The 24,685-nt window shown below is 47.4% G+C and overlaps 1 protein-coding gene and 1 long non-coding RNA gene across 5 annotated transcripts in view; both read right to left on the bottom strand.

Moving 5' to 3' along the window:
• Positions 1-1,638: 1,638 nt before the first annotated feature.
• On the bottom strand, positions 1,639-6,946 carry LOC120638894. 3 transcript variants are annotated; one of them, XR_005660924.1, is made up of 4 exons: positions 6,518-6,946; positions 6,042-6,106; positions 5,093-5,293; positions 1,639-1,750 (listed from the first exon to the last, which is right to left on the bottom strand). It is a non-coding gene; the product is annotated as an uncharacterized LOC120638894 (long non-coding RNA). The 3 variants fall into 3 exon arrangements; XR_005660925.1 differs by lacking the exon at positions 5,093-5,293; XR_005660923.1 differs by lacking the exon at positions 6,518-6,946 and having other exon boundaries at positions 6,042-6,510.
• A 12,948-nt stretch (positions 6,947-19,894) lies between these two features.
• The window catches only part of FAM204A (family with sequence similarity 204 member A), a 35,933-nt gene continuing 31,142 nt past the window's right edge, over positions 19,895-24,685 (bottom strand). For both annotated transcript variants that reach the window (XM_029081076.1, XM_029081077.2), the window contains exons 7-8: positions 22,241-22,347; positions 19,895-20,214 (exon numbers count right to left, since the gene is read on the bottom strand). In XM_029081076.1, the coding sequence (XP_028936909.1) occupies positions 20,163-20,214; positions 22,241-22,347 (159 nt within the window). In that variant the 3' untranslated portion in view covers positions 19,895-20,162. The remainder of the gene's footprint in view (positions 20,215-22,240; positions 22,348-24,685) is intronic.

Raw genomic sequence — 24,685 nt, 5'->3', positions numbered from 1 at the left:
AATAAGTATGAAGTCACCGGGGCAAAATCTCCCCCCACATAGCTGGGAGCTGAAGGGGGTGAGGAGAATTTTTTGTTCCGATGTAGGTAAACAACAGCTCATTATTTACATACAGTTATTTTCTTTTTCAAAACATAGTCGAGGAATTTCTTGAGTTGCTGAAAATAGGAGGGGAACATATCTGATTTTTTTTTTTTAAGGTTTAGCCCGAATTAGATTTACATTATTCTGAGAGATTGCCGGCTATATTGGGCCTGATGTTGGAGCGAAAAGCGGTGGATGCGATTAGCAGTTGTGTGAGCACTGTAGATGCAGGCCCTTTCGGAATCCCGGCCAGAGTCGGGAAAAAAAAAAATCACTTGCAAGGTTAAAAGCGATACAGTTTTAACGTACCCTTTCCAAATGTTCTGTTGTTGCTCGAAAGGGCGACTTTAGATAGCCACCGTCGGATCCGTACGACCTCAAAATCACGCAGGGGTTTGAACATGGGGTTCCTCATAACAACTTTCCTGTGCTCTAGATAAGAGCAGTACTTCCAATTTGGATGCTGTCCCGAAGAAATAGCTGAGGCAGGTCTTAACGTCTGAAAAAATGAAGGGCGGTCCTACGGAAGGAATGAAGTGCTATCACCGAAATCTTCATTTAGGTGAAAAGAAAGGCTAAAACATTACCTCAGAATTCAAGATTACAACATCGGGAGGAGAGAAAATAAATCCATTCTAGTGGCAAAACATCAGAATCCATAATCCTTTCTCAAAGCCCTTTTGTTATTTTAATGTCCTACGAATCATGCTTTTTTTTTTTTTTAGAAGGAAAACACTTAGATGTAAGAGGTTTCTTTTACTTGAGCTAAAAGTCGTTTCACTGTTTTAAAGATCTGAATTTTCAGTAACCAATAGTATTTACCATGTTAGCTCAGGGGGAGCTGAAGGAGAGGGTTATAACAGGCTCAATAGGCTCAAGTACAGAGTGATCACCACAGACCTGTTTCAAGTTGTTATGGAAACTTGAGTTCTAAAAAGTTCTTAAGTTTAGTGGGGCATTTTTAGGGCGGGGGGGGGCTGATATGAAACTTTTCTTTTACAATCTTTTAAGCTACTGATAATCTAAATGCACACTGCTGTATTTGTTGAAACTTTCCTTTAAAGATGCTATGCGAATTTTTAGAACCAACTATGCGCGTCTCCTGATTTTCTTGGGAAAAATCAGACAGAGAGATCATTGCACTCATCAAAAGACCTTGAGGTAAAGATGACTGAGACCATGAAATACCCCAGTCTTTTCCTCCCTGATGTGTCATTCCTTAGCTGTTAAGAGCTTTATCTGGTCCGTATGGACTTGTGTCTTGCCAAAAAGAAACTTCTATTATATTCTCAGTTCTCCACCACGGGCTCCTGAACAGTCGCCTACACTCTTTCTTCACTGCCTCCTAGCTTGCTTTCTTCACTCTTCCCAGTGAAATAACTCACTCTTGCCTCTCCTATCTCCTTTCCATTGCAAGTACTTTTTCTCCTTCTTGGAAATCCACCCCCACCTTTAAAGCAGTGTGACCTAAAGCAGTGTGGCTTGGTGGAAAGCGCACAGGCCTGGAAGTCGGAGGACCTGGGTTCTAATGCCAGCTCTTGCCACTTGCCTGCCAGCACAGTTTTGGTTTTCTCAGTTGAATCGCTGCTCTTGTACTTGTTCCTGTGGCAGGTTTACACTTTGCATCCCTCTCCATGAGACTGGAAACTCCAGGGAGCAGCATGGCCTTAAAGACAAAAAGATCAGTAAGAAGGGGGCTGTGGCTAAAACAGCAGAGTTGCAGGCTCCTTGTGGCGCAATCAATTCATCAGTGGTATTTACTGAGTGCTTACTATGTGAAGGGCACTGTACTAAGCGCTTGGGAGAGCACAATACAACAGAGTTAGAGTCCACACTTAGAACTGCAGTCCTAATGAATTGCAGCGTGGCCTTGTGGAAAAACACAGGCCTGGGAGTCAGAGGACCTGGGTTCTTATCCCAAAGGCTGCTGGGTGACTTTGGGCAAGTCACTGAACTTCTCTGTGCCTCAGTTTCCTCACTCTAAAATGGGGATTGAATCCTGCTCCCTCTTACTTAGACTGTGAGCCCCATGTGGGAAAGGGACTGCGCTGCACACATAGTAAGCACTCAACAAATACAAGAATAATAATAATGATAATGAAAGTGATGATAATAATAATCACAGAGGGCAGAAAAATCATTTGAAAGACATGGTGAATGACAGTCTCAAGAGTGAAGCATAGTTTTGAACTGTTGAGGTACCACTGCAAAAGAGAAAACAGAAACAGGGGCAGGGTGAGTAGAAATCGGGACAAGGTTTCCGCTCTGAGAGCAATATTTCCAGGGAGATGGGGATTTAAGGAAGCGCAAGTCAGAAACAGATGGGAACGATGCAGGGCAAATGCATCGCTCTTGACCGTGAGCGTGTTGTGGGCAGTGAATGTGTCGTCATATTGTAGTCTCCAAAGCACTTAGTACAGCACTTTGCACGCAGTAAGCGCTCAATAAATACGACTGAAGGAATGAATGCATCAGGGCAAAAAGGATCCATCCTTACTTGTAGACAGTATGGGGTAGTGTGTCAATCCCCCATCATCTTTTCCGATAGATTCGCACCCACGGATGGGACTTCACGGTCAATAACGTCGTCTTTGAAAATGAAAGCGAGCTACATGCACGTGTGTGTGAGTGTTGTGTGTTCATGGGTGTGTGTGTTATGTATATGTCATAAAAAAGTCCACATTGGCAGAATCAATGTGAGGCAGAGATGTGGCATATTTGGACGCAACTTCCTTTTTGTTTCACTTCCCCTCTCTACAGGGTCACAGAACAACTGATAACAATAATAATGCTTTCTAGGTGCCAATCACTGTGCTAAGCACCAGGATAATTGGATCAGACACGGTCCACCAAGGAAATAACCCGTATTGTTTGGTGTCTTAACCTTGCCCAGCCCCTGACGGTTCTGACGGAGCCTTACAGGTAAGTAAATCCCTTTTTTCTAGCTCCCTTTTGAGGTGAGATTAAGTAAAGAACAAGGAATGGTTCTCAGAGGAAGGTCAGCCCCAGTTGGCTTCAGACTTTCAAGATGTTGAAGAAACCCCTAAGCAAATAAACAAAGAAGCTATCGAACTGGGAAGACCACCTAATTTAGAAATGGCTAATGCGGATTTTGATCAATTTATCGCAGCTTATTCCACGGTGTCTTCCGATGAGGATCTCAAGGACCTCCCATAGTTAAAATCTCAGGATCAAAGTGTCTTGCATCAATTCTCCAGAAAGTGGATACACTTATAAATACGATTGAGGAAGAAAACCCCTAAATGAAGAGAGTGCGAAGGGGCGTAGAAGTGGTTTAGAAGGAGTAATCCTGTTTAAAAATTTTAAGAAGACTGTTGAAACCAAATCGCACAAATTCTACACTAAAGTAAAAAATCACTACAATCAGTAAAACGAGGTGTTTTTTTTTTTTTTTTCCTGCAGCCTCCTGCGAGATTCCTCAATTACACCTCCTGATTTATTTGTTTTAAATTGTCTAAAGTAGTTTGGTGGCATTTATCATTATGTGATATAATAAAAGAATTTCAAATTTCTGTTATAGTCCAAGTTTGCTCTCTTCATGGGTTCCAGGAAAATATAACGTTAAGAAAAGAGTGATAAGTGACGTACTCTTCAAAGAGAAACAATGTATAATGCATTATTCATGCATTCCAAAAATATTTTTAAAATCATAAGAAAAATAAAGAACACAGTAAGAAGCACACCTAAAATAACTGTGTAAATATGAACCAATAATGAAAGATTTTTAAATGAATTCTTTTGTGTACATATGTACATACAAGTGTTTAATTTTCTAAGTGTTTTCACATCCTGTTCAGCAAAAGGCACCTTATGCTAATATATAAAAATGTCTACGCTAACAGATAGGTGCTCGCCTACCCTATACCCCGATTATTTTTCTAAAACACACTTCACATTTCTCCCCACTCCTCAATAATATCCAACGGTTGCTCATTCCCTCCTGCATCAAGCAGAAGCTCCTGACCGTTGGCTTTAAGGCAGTCAATCTGTTCTCTCTCTCCCCAAAGTGCTCAAGGGGAGAGCAAATAAAAGCTTCCTCCATCTCTTGGATTGTTGGTGATTATAGCTCTGAGAGACCCCTAAAAGTCTGGGACAATTGGAGACATTTTACGGTCAGCTAAACCTTGGGGTTTAGGGGTCTTTCTGCTGCGGTGATTTAACAATCTCTTGAGGGAGGATGGGCTCGGCGGGTGGGGAAGGGGGGCATATCCAGGGAAAGCTCGCATTCCCATTTTTTATGGTATTTATTAAATGATTACCGTGTGTCCAGCACTGTTCTTTCTTTATTTATTTGTATTGATGTCTGTCTCCCCTCCACTCGAGACCGGGAGCTCACTGAGGGCAGGGAATGTCACTGTTTACTGTCGCCTTGTACTTTCCCAAGTGCTTAGTACAACGCTCTGCACTCAGTAAGCGCTCAATAATACGACTGAATAAATGACTGTTCTAAGCGCCGGAGTAGATACACGTTAATCAGGCTGGATACAATCCCCGTCCTACACTGGTTTCACGGTCTAAGGAGGACAGGTATAATAATGTTGGTATTTGCTAAGCGCTCACTATGTGCGGAGCACTGTTCTAAGCGCTGGGGTGGATACAGGGTCATCAGGTTGTCCCACGTGAGGCTCACAGTCTTCATCCCCATTTTACAGGTGAGGGAACTGAGGCCCAGAGAAGTGAAATGACTTGCTCAAAGTCACCCAGCTGACAAGTGGCAGAGCCGGGATTCGAACCCATGACCCCCGACTCCCAAGCCAGTGCTCTTTCCACTGAGCCACGCTGCTTCTTCTCCATAAGTCCCTTAATACTTTAGGAAGACGGAGTTTACTTTTTGCATTAATAGGCGACTACAACCTCCCTCCTAACCCAAACAAAAAACCCCAAACCCTAGCTTGGCTCCTGGGATCATTCTTAGCAGGAGTGAGTGGTGTGTGCAGTGACAGCACAACATCCTAGAGAAGCCTCTGCCCCTTTCCAAGTCTCTGACCTTCGGATAATTGGGCTCTATGAATCCCCATTTTGCAGTTGAGGAAACTGAGGCACACAGAGGTCAGGTGACCTGCCCAAGGTCACACCGCAGACAAGTGGCGGAGCCGGGATAAGAATCCATGACCTTCTGATTCGTCTAGGCCGTTCTTCTTCCCAAAGCAGCATCGCAGCCCAATAGCAGGGTACACCCTCCTTCTATCTGAAAGCAGAGAATTATTATTCACAAAAGCAGAGAATTATTAAGTATTCACAAAAGACCATGTGTGAGAGGATATGCGAAGTGAATATTTAGCCACAGGTCTGGTTTCTGTTAAAGTGCTTCCTCTGTGTCAAGCACTAAGTGCCGAGGTAGATACAAGATAATCAGGAGGGACACAGCCCCCGTCCCATATGGGGCTCACAGTCTAGGTAGGAGGGAGTAGGATTTCAGCCCCATTTTACAGTTGAGGAAACTGAGGCACAGAGAAGTGAAGTGATTTGCCCCAGTCAAACGGTCGGCAAGTGGCGGAACCGGCAATAGAACCCAGGTCCTCTGACTCCCAGGCCCGCGCTCTTTCCGCTAGCCTACACTGCCGCTATGAAGCATGAAATACGTTGCAGATTCAGAAGAGGGGTCTGGGTCTGACAGTAAATCTTAAGGAAATGGAAATGATATGGCAGCCTACAACTGGGAAACCTTCCCACAACCAAAGGATTTAAATTAGGAAGTAGCGCTGATTTGCAGTTGTTTGCCAGCCTCCACGCCATACAATCTTAAAGGGACGAATTTACCTTTCAGAATACGTGAGAATCGAGCCCACATTTTCTTTAAACTCTCATTTCTTGAGCATTTAAGAATTGATGCCAATAATATGGCTTTTTTCCTTCAGAATTTCTGAGTGGGTAATGTGTAAGAGTAGAGATTTTTTCCAAATGGAAAAAATTCTTTCACTTCCAGGTATTCTTACCTTGTCACAGGTTATCGGGTCCAATATTCGTTTCCCGAGTTCCCATATCCTTAAATCCCTAGACGCTGAAAAATATGATCCTAGCCGTTAGCTGGGCAATCAGAGCATCATTTGTGATTGCCAGATTTGAAAAACAAATTTTGCCGAGAAAGAAGCTTGCCAGTTTCTCTGTTATTCAGACCGAAAGTTGAGGGTGAAGCAGAAGATAGCAGTGAGCGTGAATACTGCAGAAAGGAAGCCCACTAATGGTCTAAACAAAGGCCATTCTATTACTATTCTTCCCTCTGAATTTGATTATTTATGGCCCTAACTTAATGGCCTGCAGGGCACTGCAGCTCTATTTTAGCGCAATTATTTCTGTGCCTTAACTTGGAGGCATGGGGACTGTAGAATCTTCTTGGAAGATGATTCTGTCAGACGTTAAAGTTCAAAGCTCTCTCAATAAGATTAACATAACCTTTCGCTGTCTTGATTACCTCGGTCCCAATTTCACTTCCAGTTGTGTTCCCCGCCCCATAAAACAATAATTCAGAACAATATAAAAAGGCAGATGATTTTGAATGGAAAAGGGCAGCCGTGGACTCTGGTTGCCTAGCAACCGCCAGACACTGAATTTTTGCTACTTCATTCTAAGAAGCCAAAATGGTGGGAGAGATCTTCTCTTGAAGCTCGCTCTGTTGGACAGCGCAAGCACGAGTGACAATTCTCTCGGGGCCCAAATCCGGTCATTTTTATCTTCAGGAACAAACGTCCTCCCTTCCTGCCTAAAGACGGGCTGATTTATGAAGACTCTGATGTCCATACGTACGGAGGAATACTAATATTCATCAGAGAATCAGAGCCGTAACTTCTCTCCCCCTTTCCAGTTTGGCATGAGTACATCAGTGATTTCCAAATATCCCCATGAGGATTCGGAAAGGGCCTTTTCCTTCCTCAATCAAGGCCCTTTCTGCTCGAATCTCAACGATGGGAGCACGGGCGGGCTTCTGAGTCAACCTGTCCTCCTATTTGGGCTGGAAAGTTTTGTGGAAATGGTATTTTCGACTCATCGCCCCACACCTGGATCGCACCGGCAGAAGAAATCTAGGAAATCGGTGGCACCTATCGTGCGCAGAGCACTGTACAAAGCACTTGGGCAACTACAATACAGTCCCACGGGGTATAACACAGCAAAGCCCACCCACCAGAAGCTCACAGTCCAGAGAGAAACAATCATTCCCTCCAGCGATGGTACTTGTTGAGCGCTTACTGTACGCAGAGCACTGCACTAAGCGCTTGGGAGAGTACGACGTAAAGGCTGGTAGACATGTTCCCTGCCCACAGCTTACGGTCTAGAGGGAGGATTAGAAGATCCTGCACTGCTTCTCGGGGGAACACGCTAAAGCTGCAAGGAAAAGGTGGATTTGGAATGAAGCGTTCTCCGGAGAGAAGCTTGAATTTCTGGGCCAGGACTCAGCGAGTGCTAGAGTGATAGGGTTTCTCAACATACCTCTTAAAATCGTGGAATCATCTGGCTTTCACGTTTCTAGGTACATCTGAATTTCCTCCAAACCAGAATCCTCCTACACCAGTCTCTGACTCGGACTCAAAATCGTTTCCGTGTAGGGCTCCAGGGGATCAGTCAATCGAGTGGATAAACGTTACTGAGACACTTTCCACCGGTTGAATTTCTTTGGTAAAGGCAAACTCCAAGGACATCTTACAGGCTCTCTGGAGATGAAGAGCCGGGGAAGTGCACGATGAATAAATGGGGAGGAGGAATTGGTAAACCTGCTTCACCGGTGAACTTTAGCGTTACATGAAATAAGCTTAGTTGCCCTCAGTCCGTTTTTTGCTCTCCTTCAACTGGGAACGAAAAACCTGGATCTTTGAGACGCTAGCCTGAGGTAAAAAATTCCTGGAGTGAAAAAAACCACCTTAATATTCAACGTGGTGCCCCTTGATACGATGTGTTCTTCCTGTGTATTTCTTCCAAGAAGCTGTAAGCGTTTAACTTTGCTTATCGAACCGGGTTTTCTGTTATTTCTTCAAGACCGTCACGCGCGACGTTAAATAAGAAGCACATCTTACTTAGTCATTTTATGACTCCACATTACCCGGCAAGCAATTACCTTTAGAGTCGAAGAATGTACAACTTGGAGATTAAGCAATATGCTCGCTTTTTGATGAGATGCCAAAAATCCACAGATGAAGAGGAATAGACGTCAATAATGGCAGCAGCTGCAGCTGTTTCTGAATGTTCGGCTCAATGAACAAGTATTAACTGGACGGACACACCTTCGCAAATTAGAGGTGCGAAAACATTATCTCACTCGCGGCCAATGAGTGACACCCTATCGCCGCCACTCATTCATAAGAAGTTACAAAGAGGAGAATTCCATCGAGAGATGGGAGTAGCTACAGCTATCCAAGATGGCCGAGGGGGAAATGATAATGACAATCGTACAGTGCTCTGCACATCGTGGGCGCTCAATAAATACTACTGAATGGATAATAATAATAATGTTAGTATTTGTTAAGCGCTTACTATGTGCAGGGGGAGAGACGGGGTAATCACGTCGTCCCACGGGAGGCTCGCAGTTAATCCCCATTTTACAGATGAGGTAACTGAGGCCCAGAGAAGTGAAGTGACTCGCCCACAGTCACACGGCTGACGGGCGGCAGAGCCGGGAGTCGAGCCCTTGACCTCTGGCTCCGAAGCCCAGGCTCTTTCCACTGAGCCACGCTGCTTCCCCATAATAATAACGTTGGTACTTGTTAAGCGCTCACTATGCGCAGAGCACTGTTCGAAGCGCTGGGGTGGATACGGGGGAATCAGGTTGTCCCACGTGAGGCTCACGGTCTTCATCCCCATTTTACAGACGAGGGAACTGAGGCCCAGAGAAGTGAAGTGACTCGCCCACAGTCACACAGCTGGCAAGTGGCGGAGCTGGGATTAGAACCCATGACCTCTGACTCCCAAGCCCAGGCTCTTTCCACCGAGCCACGCCGCTTCTCCGAGACAGCGTGGGGGTGTATATGTGCGCTGGGGAGGTAAGCAAGGGGGCACGTAGGGGCCACGATGGCGGAAAGGAGAGGAAGAATGAAACACCAGAAGCAACTGACCTTTACCCCGCTAACCTTCCACCCGTCAATCATTCGACTGCGTATATTGAGCGCCTACTGTGTGCGGAGCACTGTAATGATGATAATCGTAATGTTGGCATTTGTTAAGCGCTTACTACGTGCAGAGCACCGTCCTAAGCGCTGGGGTAGATACAGGGTCATCAGGTTGTCCCCCGTGGGGCTCACGGTCTCCATCCCCATTTTCCAGATGAGGTCACTGAGGCCCAGAGAAGTGAAGTGACTCGCCCGCAGTCACCCAGCTGCCAAGCGGCAGAGCCGGGATTAGAACTCATGACCTCTGACTCCCAAGCCCGGGCTCTTTCCACTGAGCCACGCTGCTTCTCCGTACCGCGCACTTGGGACGGTCCGGTATTACAGTTGGGAGACACAATTCCTGCCCTCAAGAAGCTTTACAGTCTCGTCCCCCGCTCCTTCGGGGTGCGTTTTCGCTTCTAACATGCACAGCTACTCAGGGCACGGCTATATGTATTTCATTCGATAGTATTTATTGAGCGCCTACTATGGGCAGAGCACTGGACTAAGCGCTTGGAATGGACAAATCGGTAACAGGTATTAAAACCAAATTGCTCACATGAGCTCAACCGTTGCAATCTTCACCATGTTCGCACTGCGGGTTAGAAAACGTTGAACGATTCTGTCATTTTTTTTCCCCGGACTCTAAAATCACAGATACAAAGGCGTTTGATCGGACAAATTATAAACCTACGCGTTTGAATTAGGGCAGTGAACGTAAAATTCTACTACAATACCGTAGGCAAAGAGAACTTGAGTCATCAGGTGGTCCCACATGAGGCTCACAGTCTTAATCCCCATTTTACAGATGAGGTAACTGAGGCACAGAGAAGTTAAGTGGCTCAGTGGAAAGAGCCTGGGCTTGGGGGTCAGAGGTCATGGGTTCGAATCCCAGCTCCGCCACTCGTCAGCTGTGTGACTGTGGGCGAGTCACTTCACTTCTCTGGGTCTCAGTTCCCTCATCTGTAAACTGGGGATCAAGACCGTGAGCCCCACGTGGGACGACGTGATGACCCTGTATCTCCCCCAGCGCTTAGAACAGGGCTCTGCACATAGGAAGCGCTTAACAAATACCATTATTATTATTATCGACTTGCCCACAGTCACACAGCTGCCAGGTGGTACAGTCGTACCCTCCCAAGAGTTTAGTGCAGTGCCCTGTTCGCAGTAAGCGCTCGATAAATATGCTTGATCAGTTGGGAGCGACCTAGGTACTGGCCCAAGTAACCAGCACACTGTTTGACCAGATAACTCTTTTTTTTTTTTGGTATGTGTTAAGCGCTTACTATGTACTAAGCGCTAGGTCGGAAACGAGCTCATTAAGGTGGACACGGTCCATGTCCCACCAGGGACTCAGAGTTTTAATCCCCATTTTATAGATGACATAACTGAGGCACAGAGAAGTTAAGCGACTTGCCCAAGGTCACACAGCGCACGAGTGGAGGACAGGATTAGAACCCAGGCCCTTCTGATTCCTAGGTCTACTCTATCCACTAGGCCAGGCTGCTGCTTCTGTGAAGGAGAGGTTTAGTAGAGCGCCTGGCACATTAGTAAGCTCTTACAAAATACCATAATAATAATAATAATAATAATGTTGGTATTTATTAAGCGCTTACTACGTGCCGAGCACCGTTCTAAGCGCTGGGGTAGACACAGGGGAATCGGGTCGTCCCACGTGGGGCTCACGGTCTCAATCCCCATTTTACAGACGGGGTAACTGAGGCCCAGAGAAGCGAAGTGACTCGCCCACGGTCACACGGCTGCCGAGCGGCGGAGCCGGCATTTGAACTCATGACCTCTGACTCCGAAGCCCGGGCTCTTTCCACTGAGCCACGGTGGGCAGGGAATGAGTCTGGATCGTATTCCGGTAAGCGCTAAATAAACGGACCGTAAACCCGGCGTGGGCAGGGACTGTCTCTATTGCTGAATTGTACTTTCCACGTGTTTAGTACAGTGCTCGGCACACAGTAAGCGCTCAATAAATACGATCGAATGGATAAATAAATAGCACTGATTGATCTGTCAACGCCCCCAGGGTTTCTTCTAGGGATGCAGTGCGCGACGCAACGCCGGCAATTCGAATGGCGCTCAGATGACTTTTCTCTGTGTGTCTTTGGCTCAGGGTAGGGATCGTCTGAACTGTCTTCCGGGGAGTCTTCCGCAGTGCTTACCTCAAGGTCTTTCGCAATTCACATGTTTACTAAAGACCACCGTGAGGAGAGAGGGTGTGGTGGTTCACTCACCACCTCTTGGATGTTATTAGATGGCGTGATACTTAGAGGACTAGCAGCAGCGTGGTTCGGTGGAAAGAGCCCGGGCTCGGGAGTCAGAGGTCATGGGTTCGAATCCCAGCTCTGCCCCTTGTCAGCTGTGTGAATGTGGGCAAGGCACTTCTCTGTCCCTCAGCCTCCTCGTCTGTAGAATGGGGATGAAGCGTGTGAGCCCCACATGGGACAACCTCATTCCCCCGCATCTCCCCCAGCGCTTAGAACAGTGCTCTGCACGTAGTGAGCGCTTAACGAATACCAACGTTATTATTATTCTTAGTGAGAATTCCCAGTATTTGAGAAATAACAAAATGGCAGGATTTCCGTACAAGTTCCTGAAAAAACGATCGCTTTTCATCTTGTACCTATTGCCATTAGGTTGTCTTGTTTTTGTCCGTCTCCCCCGATTAGACCGTGAGCCCGTCAACGGGCAGGGACCGTCTCTATCTGTTGCCCAATTGTCCATCGCAAGCGCTTAGTCCAGTGCTCTGCACATAGTAAGCGCTCAATAAATACTATTGAATGAATGAATCAGCCAAACCCTAATTTTTAGAGACTTCCTAAACGACGATGATGTCATCTGTTAAGCATTACTATGTGGCAAGCACTGTTCTAAGCGCTGGGGTAGATACAAGGTGAACAGGTTGTCCCACGTGGGGCTCACGGTCTTCATCCCCATTTTACAGATGAGGTAACGGAGGCACCGAGAAGTGAAGTGGCTTGCCCAAAGTCACACAGCTGACAAGCGGCGGAGCCGGGATTAGAACCCACGGCCTCCGTCTCCCAAGCCCGTGCTCCTTCCACTAAGCCCCGCTGCTTCTCTAAACATTTTCTAAAAGTGAAACAATACCGCATATTGGAAAGAATGGACTTGAAAAACGTGATGGGTCGATGACGTGTTCATTTTGTGGAAAAAAAAAGATATATGAATGGATATTTGATACCCGGATATTCATATTTCAGAGTCGGTGCTGAGACTTGAACGGAGTGTAAATTAAAGAGAAGCGGTGAGACCTAGGGGAGAGAATACGGGCCTGAGAGTCGGCGGACCTGGGTTCTAATCACGGCTCTGCCACTTGCCTACTGTGTGACCTCGGGCAAGTCACTTAACTTCCCTGTGACTCAGTTGCCTCATCTGTAAAACGGAGATAAAATATCCGCTCTCCTTACCTATTAGACTGTGAGCCCTGTGTGGGACAGGGACCGCGCCCCAGTGTGCTTAATATGTATTCCCCAGATCTGCTAATATTCAATCAACCGCGGTGCTTAGTAAGGTGCTTGGCTTACTAAGTAAGCACAGAATTAAAAATCACACTTTATTATTACTGTTGTTAATAATAACAATAATAATGAAGCCCGAGTGAGCAGTTGGCCTGAAGAAACCCAAACCATTGCGCTCATGCCCAAACTTCGATTCATCTGTCGGTTTTTAAAAATGGGGTCTTTCCCAACAGAGAACATTGACTAATTTGGTTTCAAACACATGAAGACTACTTGCCTTATATTTTTCGGGGTCAAACAAGACGTACTGTCGTCTCTTCTTCCAAAATATTTTTAACACCTAAAAGAAAACCATTCCAGATATTCCACAGGCAAACTCGATTATTTCAATAACCAACGTGATATCTTTTCTACAGTGGTAAAAACTTATCCTCAGGAAACCAAAAGTACTCTAAGTGTGTGACTTTCTTAAAAGCATTGGTCTCTATAATATCTTCTCCTATAAAATAGTTGAAACAATATTAAAGCTTACTGTACAAATAATAATAATGTTGGTCTTTGTTAAGCTCCGACTAGGTGCCGACCACTGTTCTAAGCGCTGGGGTAGTTACAGGGTAATCAGGTTGTCCCACATGAGGCTCACAGTCTTCATCCCCATTTTACAGATGAGGTCACTGAGGCCCAGAGAAGTGAAGGGACTTGCCCACAGTCACGCGGCTGGCGAGCGGCAGAGCCGGGATTCAGATTTCTACAGGGGAGCAGCGTGGCCTAGTAGTAGATAGAGCACGGGCCCTGGGAGTCAGAAGGACGCGGGTTCTAATCCCGGCTCCGCCACTCGTCTGCTGTGTGACTCTGGGCAGGTCACTGAGCTTCTCTGTGCCTCAGTTACCTCATCCGTAAAATGGGGATTAAGACCGTAGAGCCCCACGTGGGACAGCCTGATTACCTTGTACCTACCCTCGCGCTTAGAACAGTGCTCAGCACGTAGTAAGCGCTTAATACATCCTACAGTAATCATTATTATTATTAGCTTGTATCCCAGAGCTTAGAACAGTGTTTGGCACATAGTAAGCGCTAAAAACATACTACAGTAATTATTATTATTATTAGCTGGTATCCCAGAGCTTCCGAACAGTGATTAGACCGGAAGCCCGTCAAAGGGCAGGGACCGTCTCTCTCTGTTACCGATTTGTCCATTCCAAGCGCTTAGTCCAGCGCTCTGCACATAGTAAGCGCTCAATAAATACTATTGAATGAATGAATGAGTGAACGCTCGGCACATAGTAAGCCCTTAATACATACTACAGTAATTATTATTATTATTAGCTTGTATCCCAGAGCTGACAACGGCGCTTGACACCTAGTAAGCGCTTAACAAATATCATTATTATTATTATTAAATCGCAGAGATGAAGGATGAAACGATAGCTTAGGCAACGGATTCTTTAAAAATCCCTTTTCCTCAAGTAATTCCTACCAATCCGCCAGTTTATATCTGCAATTTTAAACCAATCCTCAAGGTAGACAACCTTTAATCTCCGTTTCTCCGAACGAATATTCTTTTCCGCATCTGGACGAACGCATTTACAATACGCGGCTCGAAATTTACGACGGGTTGTAGAAACCTGTTCAGTTCCTGATTTACGGCCTTGGCGGAGGTATTTAACTCTGTCATCGGAACTGATTACAGATAGCCCTCCGTTACCACATCCAAACTCTTCCCTTAGTGAAAGAAATAGAATGCTCTGCAGAAAATCAGAAACATCCCGCGGCGGGGAACCAGACGCGAATGCTCTGCAAACTTCAGGGCTCGGAACCGGAGCCGTAAAGTTGGAAATCGCTATTCTTCTGTGAGTTGCTTTAGCCTGAAGTCTTTACCCAGTAAATCGCGGTTACGTTAATGCCATACCGATGGCCTGAAACATATTAATCTCAGTTAACAATGACTGTCATTTACATCACTGATTTAATTCAGGCATTCTGGTGGCAGTGGATTCCCACTTGGAAGCTTCGGGGAGGAAAGTTAAATTCCCGAAACATTTATCCTTATTTTCACTATGAACGGTAGCGAGAAAAATTACGAATGCCGCATCGCCGTCTGCGATGTTGGCCTTCTCGGATTCTTTCGTCTATTTTACCGGGTACCGGCTTTGACTATTTATAGGTCAAATGCGGTCAATTGGCAAAAGCGGCCCTGGTTGCAAATCATCGGTACCGATCGAGTCCAAACGCTCAGTAATAATAATGTCGGTATTTGTTAAGCGCTTACTTCGTGCAGGGCACTGTTCTAAGCGCTGGGGTTTGGCCCGCGTGAGGCTCACGGTCTTCGTCCCCATTTTCCGGATGAGGTAACTGAGGCACGGAGAAGTGAAGACACTTGCCCACAGTCACACAGCTGACAAGTGGCAGAGCCGGGACTCGAACCCATGACCTCTGACTCCCAAGCCCGGGCTCTTGCCACAGTAGTACAGTGCTTTGCACCATAGTCAGGGCTCAATAAATACGATTAGATGAAGGAACGAGTGTGTATTGCGTGCAGAGCACTGGGAGCGTACAGTAAAAGTAGGAGATGACTGAGCTCGTCGTGGGCAGGGAGCGTGTCCGTTTATTGTTGTATTGGACTCTCCCAGGCGCTTAGTACAGTGCTCCGCACACAGTAAGCGCTCAATAAATACAATTAAGTGAAATACGGTCCCTGCCCTCAGGGAGTTTGCGACCTAATAGGAAAGACAGGCTGACAACGCTCACCTACGTAAGTGAGATAAGACAAAAACACGTTTGCGCAACTAGCATTACTAAAGATAAGAAAAAATGAATAAACCAAAAATCGAATATCCCAGCTCCGCCGCTGCTTGCCTGCTGTGTGACCTCGGGCAGGTCGCATAACCTCTCTGTGCTTGATCATCTGTAAAAGGGGCGATTCGACTCCTGTTCTCCCTCCTACTTAGACGGCGAGCCCCGGGTGAGGCGGGATCAACTCCGCCGGGCGGCAGCGATACGGGAAAGTGATCGAAACTTTGATCAAAGACAATGGCAGAGACTTCAGTTTTTAGCAGAAGCGGCGTGAGAAGCAGCGTGGCTCAGTGGAAAGAGCACGGTCTTGGGAGATAGAGGCCATGGGTTCTAATCCTGGGCTCTGCCACTTGTCTGCTGTGTGACCTCGGGCCAGTCACTTAACTTGTCTGTGTATAAATGACCTCATCTGTAAAATGGGGATTAAGACTGTGAACCTCACGTGGGACAACCTACCTTGTAACTCCCCCAGCGCTCAGAACATTGCTTGGCACAGAGTAGAAGCAGCGTGGCTCAGTGGAAAGAGCCCGGGCTTGGGAGTCAGAGGTCACGGGTTCGACTTCCGGCTCTGCCACTTGGCAGCTGTGTGACTGTGGGCGAGTCACTTCACTTCTCTGGGCCTCAGTTACCTCATCTGTAAATTGGGGATGAAGACTGTGAGCCTCACGTGGGACAACTTGATGGTCCTGTATCTCCCCCCCAGCGCTTAGACCAGTGGTCTGCACATAGGAAGCGCTTAACAAATACCAACATTATTAGTAGTAGTAGTAAGCGCTTCGCTGTGTGACTCTGGGCAAGCCACTTAACTTCTCCGGGCATAAATTACCTCATCTGTAAAATGGGGATTAAGACTGTGAGCCTCACGTGGGACGACCTGACTACCTTGTACCTACCCCAGCGCTTGGAACAGTGCTTGGCGCATAGTAAGTGCTTAAGAAAGACCATCACTATTATTATTATTACTGCACAGAAGGCAGTCGTAAACCGCTTTTGTATTTTTACCCGGAAAACTCTACGGATTAATGTCCGTATTGCTGCTACGAATCGGTAACGACTCATTCATTCAATCGTATTTCTTGAGCGCTTAGCTGTGTGCAGAGCACCATACTAAGCGCTTGGGAGAGTACACTATAACACCGTGCAGATACATTCTTGCCCACAGTGAGCTCACAGTCAAGGGGGAGACGGACATTAATATAAATAAATGACGTGTACGCACGTATATAAATATACGCGGCTGAAATTAAAGAAGACCCCAGGGTATATTAAGCTCAGAAAGACACAACCATGAACCTCTGGCCAACTTGCCGCCCAGCACCGAACAAGAATTAAAATCAAAATTCAGGGCAACCCAGCGGAAAGGAGAGGGAAGAAAGGCTAGCCCCCATCTAATTGCAAACTCTACGAAAACTCCAGCAACCCTAAACTGGGCTCCCAATCAGAATAATGGCTAAAGTCAACGTTTAATCAATATGAAAATTGGAAACAATAAGAACGGAGAGATTCAAAGGCTGAGATCTGTCACTGTAGACCCAGGGATTAGCGGAGAGATGACGAGAGCTTTTAACGAGTGGTCGGGGCCAAATCCTCCAAAAACAGGCCACCCTTTCTCTAAAGCTTTTCCTCGGGGGAGGGGACGGAACAGGTTTAAAATCGAAATCGCCCCAAATGAGATCACCCTAAAGCCTCTTTCACCACAGGTATTGGCAGCGAGAGAGATTCCTCGCAGCGAGAAGGAAATCTTCTGGCAGCGGTCACAGCCAGAGAGAGAGAAAGGGCGAGGGAGACAGAGAGAGGGACGCCAAGAGACAGAAACAGAGACCGAGAGCTTTCCAACGAGGCAAAAACTGCACATTAAGACTTATCCTCTAGGACAATCCCGTAAGAAAACTTAACTCTGTCCCGTCGGATTGGCTGGAATCGGGGTAGTTCTCCCCTTACGGCAGAGAACCAGATAAGGCGAACTCCGCTCCGGAGCGTCTCGATAACTTTAGGGGAATGGAGGCAAACTGGCCTCTTCGCTCCTTGGGTCATAGAGTTCTAATAATAATAATAATGACGACGGCACGTGTTAAGCGCTTACTACGCGCCAGGCATTGTACTAAGCTCCGGGATGGACACAAGCAAATCGAGTTGGCCACGGTCCCTAACCCATGTGGGGCTCACAGTCTCGATTCCCCCTTTTACCGACGTAGTAACTGAGGCACAGGGAACTGAAGTGACTTGTCCAAGGTCACGCAACCGACAGGTGGCGGGGCCGGGATTAGAAGCCAGGACCTTCCGACTCCCAGGCCCGTGCTCTACCCATTACTGAGGCGTGCCCTCGCCCTCTTTGTGTCAGGGCCGTACAGAGGGGACTTTAAAGGACATTGCCTTGGCCGTGACCTAGCCAGCGAACAATGGGTACGTTTTTAAAGTCCTTAAATCTCCAGTAGTGGTAATAATCGTTTTAATGATGTTACTGCCATGCACAGAGCACTCTGTCTCCTTCAGGTGGCTGAGTGGGTCCCCTAGGAGCAGCAACGAGGACTCCCCGACTCCCTTATCGAGGTAACTGAGGCATAGACAAGTTAAGTGACTTGCCCCACGTCCCGCAGCAGGTAAGTGGCGGAGCCAGGATTAGAACCCAAGCCCTTCCGACTCCCAGGCCCGTGCTCTATCCACTAGGCCACGCTGCTTTGGAAGACACGAACACAGGAGCTGAGTCTAGAGGGGGAGATAGACGTTCAAGTTAATTATGTACGAAAGTGCTCTGGGGCTGGGGGTGAATAGCAAGTGCTTAAGGGATAATAATAATAATTTCAATATCTGTTAAACGTTACTACGTGCCAAGGACTGTTCTAAACGCTGGGGAGATACGGGGTGATCAGGTCGTCCCACGTCCGCAGTCTTCATCCCCATTTTACAGACGAGGTAACTGAGGCCCGGAGAAGTTCAGTAGCCCAAGGGCACGCAGCAAAGTGGCGGAGCCGGGATTAGAACCCACATCCTCTGACTCCCAGGCCCCTGCTCTTTCCACCGAGCCACGTTCAAGCGAGTGGGGAAATGAGGACTTAGTGAGGGAAGGGCTTTCGGAGGAGGCGAGATACTAGCGCGGGAAGACATTTGGTCCGTAGGCGATACGAACGGGGAGGGAGTTTCGTGCCCGAAGGACGATGTGAGCGAGGGGTTGGTGGCGAGACGGATGATTTCAAGGTACAGCGAGTACGTTGGCATTAGAGGAGCAGAATGGTCAGGTTGGGTTGGGGTAGGAGACTGTGGAAGAGGCTGAGCGCCCTAAATCTGGTGGTGAGGGACGTCTGGTGGACGTGGCGGCGGGAGTTTCGATGAGTGTGGATCCATCGTTCCTTTAGAAAGAACGATCTACGCAGCAGGCGAAAGTGTGGACTGGAGAAAAGGCAGAAGGAGATAGCGAAGAAGTGGGATGTGATGACGGTGGCCTGGATCAGCGGGTTGACGTCGTAACCGGAGAGGGAGAGGTGGGTCCTCATCATTTTATAGAGGTAGAAGCGACAGAATTTGGCGACAGACTGAATACGTGGGACGAATGAGAGAATGAAGTTGAACGTGATGCCGAGGTCACAGCCGTGTGAGACGGGGAGGATGGCGGTGGTATCTACAGGCATGGGAACGTCTGAGGGGGCACACGGTTCGGGTGGGAAGAGGCGGAGCCCTGTCTTGGGCACGTTAAGCTTGGGATGCCGGCGGGACATCCGACGGGTACCTTGAAGGCGGGGGGAGACGCGAGATTTCCGAGGAAAGGTCGGGGCTGGAGAGGTAGATTTAGGGATCATTCCCGGCGGGCGAGTGAATCCACCACAGCTGACGCCTTCCCGCCGCGATCCCCCGGGGCCCGGGCTTCCTCCCGCGTGTCGCCGGGGTCCTCCGGCCCGGGCTACCCTGCACCGCCGCCGCGGGACAGAGAACAGCAGCCACCACGGAACCTCGGGAAGACTTGGCGGCTGCTGCCGCGGCCCCCGCCGTGGCGGCCGTTGGGTGACTGTGGACTCTGAATTGCGAGGAGCCTGAAATTCTGCTCCTCTCCTACACTTCCCTGCCGATCTTCGGGTTTAGTCTTCATGTCGTCCCGGTGCTCCGTTTCATCTCTCCTTACGTTTCTGTCCCCGGTGTCCTTTCCCCCTTTTTATTTTTAGGTTGTGAGCCCCCCCGCCCCCCCCACCAAGGGACAAACCCCACTTGTATCTTCTTTCCCAACCCTCAGGACGGTGTTCTGCCCACAGTAAGTGCTAAATACACACTATCACTACTAAGGGCTGGGAAAGACGACAAGAAGCCTGACCCTCCAAGAGCCACCCAATCTAGGAATAAAGAGGTGAGGGACAGAGTGACAGACACATAAGGGAAGAGCTGTTGAGAAAAGGTAAATAAGGGAAAGATACCAAGAAAAAACTGAATATATGAGAGTCAAAGAAGTAAACGTAAAATCTAAAATTTTATTTGACATTGCCGAATAACTAAACTTCACAGATAGCACTTTGGTATTATTTCACTGGTTTTCGTAGACTATGCCGACATTCAGTTATTCAGGAGATTTAAAAGACAAGGAATTAACTACAAACCTTGTGTCTAGTTTCAATAACTGCCATCTACTCACTTTCACAACGAAGCTGAGCGCATAAGGGACCGAAACAATAAAAGCTGCTTCTAGTGTGTAGTGCTACTGGAAAAATACTTGATTTAGTTACATATATCCCATGTTGCTTTTGGTTTCCCACCTCTTCTTCGCCTCAAACCTGGAACGAAAAGCACGATGTTTCCGTATTAATAAGTGACGCATTAAAGAACCACTATATTTTCTGAATATATTTTAAAAAGTGTTATCTGTTAAGTGCTTTCTCTCGGCCAAGCACCGTATTAAGCACTGAGGTAAACACAGGAGCATCGGGAGCTCACAGAGTAAGAAGAAGAGAAGACAGGTGTTGAATTCCCATTTTGCAGGTGAGGGAACTGAGGCCCAGAAATTAAGTGACTCGCCCGAGGTCACACAGCAGGTTCGCTTCAGAGCCGGAATTAGAACCCAGGACCTCTGACCCCCAGGCTCGTGCCCTTTCTGCCATACTGCTTAACAAGTGTTTTTACCAATGAGGGATCGGTGTTTTCCTTTTGTTTCTAAAATATTTTTTGTTACTCAAGTTGAACAGAACTCTGCAAATTGACGTTTAAAACCACAGATATTGGGAAAGAATATGAAAAATGGAGACTGAAAACATAAATAGGGTGCAGCAGAAGCAAATAACAGTGGTCAAATCTGCAAGGGTAAAGTACACGTTGGGGGGAAAAAATGTGATTTGAGGTCCAATATGCAGAAGTCCAACTTAAGGTGAAGGACGTGTTACGTTATAGTGTTGGAAGAACCAAATGTGTGTGACCTTGGACTAGTCACTTCACTTCTCTGTGCCTCAGTTACCTCATCTGTAAAATGGGGATAATGCTGCGAGCCCCCTGTGGGACAGGGACATTTGTCCAAACTGATTAGCCTGTATCTACCCCAGCGCTCAGAACAGTGCTTGGCACACAGTAAGCGCTTAACAAGTACCATAATTTCATTCACTCATTCATATTTGAGCGCTTACTGCGTGCACAGCACTGTACTAAGCACTTGGGAGAGCACACACAACAATAAAGTGACATTCCTTGCCCACAACGAGCTTAGAGTCTAGAGGGGGCAGAGAGACATCAAAACAAATAAATCAAATTATAAATATGTACAGAAGTGCTGTGGGGCTGAATAATAATTATTGCTACTATTAGGTGGTTGGGGGTGTGCAATACATCTCCCAACTCTACTGAAGAGTACTCTCCAAACCACTTCCAGTGCTCTGCATTCATTCATTGATTCAGTAGTATTTACTGAGCGCTTACTATGTGCAGAGCACTGGACTAAGCGCTTGGAATGGACAGATCGGCAACGGATAGAGACGGTCCCCGCCCTTTGACGGGCTTACGGTCTAATCGGGGGAGACGGACGGACGAGGACAATAGCAACAGAATCGAGGGGATGAACATCTCATTAAAACAATAGCCAATAAACAGAATCAAGGCGCTGTACATTTCATTAACAAAATAAATCGGGTAACGAAGATATATACAGGTGCCCGATAAATACTATTAATCGTCCGGTTACAACACAACAGAGTAGGTAGACACGATCTCCGCTCACACGGATGTCACGGACCGGACATTAAGATGAATTACAGACATCTACATAAGTGTTGTGGCCGAAGGTGAAAAATCCGAGTGCCACAGGGTTACATTCTCAAGTGCACAGTCACCACGGAGGGTAAAGGCAGAAGGGACGCAAAAGGGGAAGAGAGGCACGAGAAAATGGCTAGGTTAAAAGTGAATCGCTTCCCCTCTAAATATGGGAGCATTCAGAGCCAAACCCACCGTAGAAACGCACGTCTTCCCGAAGGGCCGTTTTGGGCATTCCCACGTCCACGCCTGTCCCCCGACGCCGACCGGGTACAAGGGGAACTCGGGGTGGCCGGCTCGAGAGACCGAAGCTGGCGGCTGGGGAGTCTGAAGGTCAGTCGGTCCAATTTATTGAGCGCTCACTGTGTGCGGGGCACTGTACTAAGCGCTTGGGAGAGTACACTTCCCCTCCCACAACAGTTTACGGTCTAGAGGAAGCGTACAATCAAGGAAGTCCTCGTGAAAATTCACTCTCATTCCGGTCCTCCCAGGCTGCCTCGCCGATGGGGCTCTCCAGGTTCTCGAGCAGATTAAACATTGACCGAACTAAACTCCGCGGTGACTTACCCCCAGGCCAGTTTCTTCTTTTTCCGAGCTTCCTGGGAGGCTTCGGCATCTTTTTTGGCTTGAACGAAGTTGCGGCAAGAAACGGCTTTGGCGATTTTGACCCCGAGCTGGGTAAAAAGACGACGGAATGTCATCGGGGAAGAGCCCGAGTCAGTTACTTCAAACCAAAGAGGAGAGTCAGCTCTAGGGTCAGTTACAGTAACGGTTAAATCGATATATTCTGCAATCCTTCCTAAGAAAGGGTGCTATCGTATCTTCTGCTGAATTTAAATGAAGGACAATGACAAGAGTTCCGCGCTTAATTTATGTTTTGACTGCTTGTACGATTTTGATCCTTAGAGTCCCGGATAAGCCATAATTTCTCACTTCATTTCTTTCCTCTCCCTTTTGGGGAAAAGCAAAGATCAAGTTAAAGACCACGGCGCGGATAGGTCGGTGGTGAGCAAAAAAGGATACGAAACCCGGAGTGGCTGAACGGAGACGGTCAGGCCCAGTCAGCAAAATAAAATAATAAATGGTGGTATCTGTTAAGCGCTTGCTATGTGCAAAGCACTGTTCTAAGCGCTGGGGATACAAGGTGATCAGGTCGGTCCCACGTGGGGCTCACAGTCTTCATCCCCATTTTACAGATGAGGGAACTGAGGCACAGAGAAGTTAAGCGACTTGCCCAAAGTCACACAGCTGGCAAGCGGCAGAGCCGGGATTAGAACCCACGTGAAGATGATCTGCTTGCTGGGAAGGAGATGGGAGAAAAATAAGGCTGTGAGACTAAGGTCGCGGAGAAAATGGTCTCGCTGGGATCTATCTGAGCACTTGACAGTCACCCCGCTCGCCACCCCACGGCACTTAGGTACGCGGGAGACAGACATTAAAATAAACTACAGACATAGAAGTGTTTAAATTTCTTTAAAATTAGGAGAAGCGGCATGGCCTAGCTGTACAGAGAACACAGTACAACAGAATTGGTAATAATAATAATAATAATGTCGGTATTTGTTAAGCGCTTACTATGTGCCGAGCACTGTTCTAAGCGCTGGGGGAGACACAGGGGAATCAGGTTGTCCCACGTGGGGCTCACGGTCTTAATCCCCATTTTACAGATGAGTAACTGAGGCACCGAGAAGTGAAGTGACTTGCCCAAAGTCACACAGCTGACAAGGGGCCGAGCCGGGATTCGAACCCATGACCTCTGACTCCAAAGCCCGGGCTCTTTCCACTGAGCCACGCTGCTTCTCAATAATAACGTTGGTTTTCAAGCGCTTACCATGTGCAGAGCACTGTTCTAAGCGCTGGGGTAGATACAGGGGCATCGGGTTGTCCCACGTGAGTTTCCTGCCCACGACAGGCTTACAGTCACTGTTTATTTTTGACCTTTACTGGATTCTACCAACGCTGTTTTATTACTTTCCCCGAGAAGCAGCGTGGCCTAGTGGATGGAGCACAAGCCTGGGAGTCGGGAGGACCTGGGCTCTAATCCCGACTCCACCACTTGTCCGCTTCGCGATCGTCACTCAGAGGTATTTACTGAGCGCTTACTGTGTGGAGAGCATTGTACTAAGCGCTTGGGAGAGTACAATACAACAACAAACGGCCACGTTCCCTGCCCACATCGAGCTTAGAGTCTAGCGGAGCCGCTTCACTTCTCTGGGCCTCAGTTCCCTCAGCTACAAAACGGGGACACACACAGTGAGCACGGACTGTGTCCAACTGGATTAGCCTGTAACTACCCCAAGCGTTCGGTACAGTGCCTGGCAGGGATGTGCATAAAAATAAATTTCCCTCTATGAGAGGTTGTTTCCTTATTCGTAAGGGCTGCGGCCGTTTGACGGAATCACATAAGCGCTCAACAAATACCTTAAAAACTAAACGTATGTCTGTCTCTCCCTCTGGACGACAGGCTCCTTGTGGGAAGGAACGTGTCGACCAACTCTGCTGTACTGCACTCTTCCAGGTTTAGGGTCGGTCACCAGTGTTCCACACAGAGTAAGCGCTCAATAAATACCATTAATTCTGATCGACTGACTGAGTTGGGGGAGGGAGGGGCCTCTTCTCTTTGGCTTGAACAACAACTGTGCTATCCGTCACGTGTTCACGATGCGACAAGCACTTGCTAAGCCCTGGGCCGAACTGTACTTTCCAAGCGCTCAGTACAGTGCTCTGCACAGAGTAAGCGCTCAATAAATACATTTGAATGAATGAAGTGAAGGAGCCAAAACCCCTGGATCGCTCTGATTCCCCAGCCCCACCTTTCAGGAAAACTCCCCTATGAGGTATAATCCAGACAGATGGAACAGATTTCTAAACGGGCAAGTTTAGAAACAGGGAAAGGGAAAAAAAAAAAAAAAATCAGAAATACCAGGAAGGAAGGACGATGTTCGAATGAAGTGGGGCCACCGACGGAACAAATCCAGTCATTAAAATGAGATTAATCGGAATTTGTTCACC

This window comes from Ornithorhynchus anatinus, chromosome 16 (assembly GCF_004115215.2).
Source record: "Ornithorhynchus anatinus isolate Pmale09 chromosome 16, mOrnAna1.pri.v4, whole genome shotgun sequence".
NCBI lineage: Eukaryota > Metazoa > Chordata > Mammalia > Monotremata > Ornithorhynchidae > Ornithorhynchus > Ornithorhynchus anatinus.
The sequence above is the reverse complement of the archived record's forward strand: the minus strand, read 5'-3'. Positions and strand labels throughout refer to the sequence as shown.